Below are 4,316 nucleotides of genomic sequence, written 5' to 3' on the forward strand. Positions count from 1 at the left end.
CTGCAGGTGAAACAGTAAGTCCTCCTGTTCTTGATCCAGGAGAAAAACTGATAGATTCATGAATCAATGAACCATAATCAGTCATCACCATTCATCACTAATGACATCTCTTGTCAACGCAGGTTCTTAAAGCAATTCTGTCTGAAGAGAGCAAAACTCAAGAAGTCATGGTGGGATTAGCACCACATATTTTCAAGATAATGAGTCCCTAAGAACAGAGATGGTTGTTTAAAGAAGTGAGAGTAAGCGAGGAACAACTAGCCGAGGAACTACTAAATATTCTCAAGAGATATGAACAACCAAATCCAAAGGTTCCAAGAATCAGAAGGTTTGCAATAGAGCTAACCATCGCGATGATGAAAGCTAATTCTAAACCAATCAAGACTTTCCAAAACCTTGGAATGAAACATGAAATAGAGAATGTCTTCAAGACCACATCTGAGCTTGAGAACTTTGACATATTCTCTGGCAAAGTAGCTTTAGCACACCATGGCTCAACCATCAGTGAACTCATTGAAGAAGCAATTGAGTTATTACAAAGAGAAATTACAACTGATGAGAGTGAACTTACCTCAAAGAATGTATATTTTCTGTTTTAGCTGTGTTTCCTACCAACACAAAACAACTGATGTGACAAGCAAGAGTTTTATTTTGTCTTTATTGTATTGAACTATTGATATTACATATTTGTATTACGTGATGTTTAATTATTAGGCATTGCATAACTCAATATTATACATATAGCTAAATACTGCAAAATCCAAAACCAATTACACATATTATAGAATGTATAACAACTCATTCAAGATACAATCTACCAACACACCAATACACTCCCATGTTAAAATCTACCAATACAATAATACAACACTGCATGTTTCCTTCAGTCTTTGAAGCCTCTCATGTATTTTAACATGAAACAAGGCACTATATAGATTTACAAACACTTGCAGAGTTACTTACTTATATATATATGTTATAAAATGGTGCACAGTTCTTACAAGGTCATCCCCATTCTTCTTTTCATAGATTCTTCAAGTGCAGTTGGTATCGTAGCTCGCAAGACCTAGTAGTTCTGGTCCTTCCAATCTCAGGTTGTTCTCAAAGCTGTACCAATGGGGGGAATTTTGCGTTAGAGAACAAACTTGTGTTAAGGGAAATTGTTGGTTATGTAAGAAAAATAAAGAACTTACTTTTGCATAGGAATGTGTTCAAAAGGTCCTTCTACAGGGATTGTTCCACACAAATCATTGCTTGATACATCACTGCCAAAGAAAGCATATTTATATCAAGTGGCACAATGATGAGCAAACAGAAGTGGTACAGAGCTGGAGTAACTGAACTTACACAACTTTGAGGCTTGAAACAGCGGTTAGCTCTCTAGGAATTGGACCGATCAATTGGTTTTCGTTAAGCCGCCTGTCATGTCGAGCAAATTTACTTAGAAATTCATACCACAAAGAGAGAAAGCAAAAGAAGAAAAGACTAAAGCAAGTAACACCTACTTACAAGGTATGCAACTACTAATAATAATACAAAACTTACAAAAAGACGAGTGACTTCAATTTCCCCAAAGAAGACGGAATCTTCCCGGTGAGATTGTTGCTGTACAGATCCAAACTGATCAGACTCTTCAGATTCCCAAGTTCAGAAGGTATACTTCCTTGAATCTTGTTTTTGTAGAGTTCACTGTATCAATTAGTAGAGAACAAAAAAGTTAAACTTACACAATATATCTAAATACATGACCAATCACATAATGTGAACTTTTTTGCATTAGTGCAAGTTAATTCTTCGGAAATAATCAAAAATGTTGAAAGAGAGTGGTGATTACATACAGATATTGTAAATGTTCAAGCTTCCCAAGTTCAGCTACAAGATGTCCAGATAAGTTTGAATTCCCCAAATCCCTGCCAACAACAAATAGAATCAAAGCTTCAATCTTCAGAACATCATTGAGCAAATCATAAGAAAGTATAAAACAGTTGAACAGAGGAACTGAAACTAAACAAGAAAGTGGATTCTTTTGTGGTAATAATGATTCTATAGTGCTCTCAAATCATTATGAATCTTAAGGAATCGAATTCAAGAAACCAAATTCAAAAGGCAAAACAGAGAGTAGTGTTCTCAAATCAAATCAAGATTACAGTTAAAGATTCTATTAAGATCCTTTAATGGTCAGATTCCACAAGAAATGAACTCAAGTATCATCGAATCATAAGGTGAGCTACAAAGATAGATAGAGAGAGAGAGGATCTTAATCTTACAATCGAGTGACTTGGCTGTGTTGATTACAAGTTACATGGAACCAAGTACAAGGATTAACAAGAGTTGGATCCCAGCTTTGAAGAACATGGTCTGGATCTGACAAGCTTTGGCGAAGCGAGTGAAGAGCGTCGCCTTCGGAGTTTGATTCCGATAGACGAAGTAAAGCTAAGGTTAGGATCAGGGAAGCTGCAAAGAAGAGCTCCCGTCGACTGTTTCTCGCCACCATTACTTCGTTGCCGGAGACAAAAACTAGGGTTTGGTCGTGATCTTGACTTATTCAAACCCTTTTTACAAGTTGTTTCTTCTCTGGTCTGAAGGAAGAATAAAGAGAACTAAAACTAGGCTTTGGTCTGAATTGTAGTACTTTCTTTTCTCTACTTATTTTAATTGAGTTTTTTTGTTCTGTCCTTTTTTTTAAATAATCATTCTGAATTCTGATTTCCTCAGTGCTCAAATTTTTCAAAAATTTGAAATTTACTTGTGGGGAAAAACATATAAATAAGTAAAATTTAAGTTTGTAGTATTTTAAGAGAGTGGCATGTATTTTGATACTTTAAATTCTTATTTTAATAGCAATAAGAAGATTTTTTAAAATATAGATAATATTGTATTGATTTAGATTTTCTGATTTTTCATATTTAATGGTCAAATACGTTACTTTCTCTGGGTCAAAACAGAAGACTTTAACCAAGTTGTATGAGTAATTTTTTATTAACAATTATATCGGTCAGTTTTGGCGAATATTATCTACGTAATATTTATAAACAATAAACAGATAATTATTTGAACAAAACTTTGAAAAGGCTTAAGAAAAGGGACAATCCTTCGTAATAAAAAGTTTGATAATTCAGCTAAAAAAAACTTATTTTTAAAGTATTCAATTTAGAATCCTTTTAAGAATTATTTCAATGGGTAACATGTCTCTTTTAGTATACGATGAAGAATACTTTTTCATATTTAAAAACATTTCTACAGCATTTTTATGTGTAAAATGACAAATTTTGTACAGATTTAAATTTAACATTTAATTTTTAGTAAATCAAAACTAAAATCTAATTTTAACGAAAAAATAACAAAAAAATAAAAGAATATCCGTTATAGTTATAGTCTTATAGATAACACAAAAATAATAAATTATAACTCCATATATATATATATATATAAATATATATATATATATATATATTAATAAAATAATATCTAAAAATATTATAAAGTCTATCGTCTAATTTAACATGTTATCAAGTATCAAGTAGGATATATAGGAGATTAAGTTTACTGCGTTTTTGCTTAAAATCAGTTGAACCTTCAAAAGTTTATATTTGTTATCCAAAACACTTTCAACAAGGTTTTGATATGTTTGTTTTGTTGTTTCTTATGATTGTTTCGTGGAGAAGTATCTCACAAAACTAATTATTCACAATTAATTCATAAAGTCTTTGAATTAATGGTTTAAGAGTGGCAATTGAAATGAATGAATATCCATTTTATGTGTTTTACAAAATCTGAACTAGGACAATAATATATAAGTTAAAAAAAATCATGAATTAACATTGGAAAAATATGGTCATTCATTATTATTTTCCAAAAATATATACTAAAATAAATAGTTGAAATTGTTAGTTGTATAAACAGTTTATAAAAATCAAATATTTAATTGGTTAATTATTTTTAGTTTTCAATAAGGTAGTTTACATTTTTTTTAAAAAACTTCAGATATCAAGTTTCTGATATAGGTTTGGAATTCACCAAGTCTTATTGGTCAATAGATGAATAGAGTTGACAAGTTTTGTTGGTGAAAGATGGATGAAGGTAGTGATGGAGAAGTAGTTTACGATTGATTCCAAAATTGCACACGAAATAGAAAGCTTGAATCCACAAGCAATTTGATCCGGAAATCAGTAGAAAAAAGTGATTTCACACTTAGATTCTAAAGACAAGAATAATTAAAATATTACAAGGAAATGATCTATTGCCTACGGCAACTATCATATGATAATGGTAGGAAACATGTGTTTTTTTCTGATTTCCAACCAAAATATTGGTGA

The 4,316-nt window shown here is 31.3% G+C and overlaps 1 protein-coding gene across 1 annotated transcript; it reads right to left on the bottom strand.

Annotated features, from left to right (window-relative positions):
- Positions 1 to 722: 722 nt before the first annotated feature.
- On the bottom strand, positions 723 to 2,621 carry LOC17884673 (leucine-rich repeat protein 2). Its single transcript, XM_006291753.2, has 6 exons — positions 2,268 to 2,621; positions 1,839 to 1,910; positions 1,546 to 1,689; positions 1,348 to 1,419; positions 1,194 to 1,265; positions 723 to 1,107 (listed from the first exon to the last, which is right to left on the bottom strand). Exons 1-6 carry the CDS (start codon positions 2,492 to 2,494, stop codon positions 1,035 to 1,037), a joined length of 660 nt encoding a protein of 219 aa, XP_006291815.1. The 5' UTR covers positions 2,495 to 2,621; the 3' UTR covers positions 723 to 1,034.
- Between the last annotated feature and the right edge of the window lie 1,695 nt (positions 2,622 to 4,316).

This window comes from Capsella rubella, unplaced genomic scaffold, assembly GCF_000375325.1.
Source record: "Capsella rubella cultivar Monte Gargano unplaced genomic scaffold, Caprub1_0 scaffold_5, whole genome shotgun sequence".
Lineage (NCBI taxonomy): Eukaryota > Viridiplantae > Streptophyta > Magnoliopsida > Brassicales > Brassicaceae > Capsella > Capsella rubella.

Bases quoted from the DNA above. Each gene is read 5' to 3' on its own strand.
- LOC17884673 (XM_006291753.2), bottom strand. From the start codon at position 2,494: ATGGTGGCGAGAAACAGTCGACGGGAGCTCTTCTTTGCAGCTTCCCTG. The intron at 1,911-2,267 runs GTAAGATTAAGA...TGTTGTTGGCAG, and splicing joins CACAGCCAAGTCACTCGATT to GGATTTGGGGAATTCAAACT. The intron at 1,108-1,193 runs GTAAGTTCTTTA...CCATTGGTACAG, and splicing joins GAACACATTCCTATGCAAAA to CTTTGAGAACAACCTGAGAT.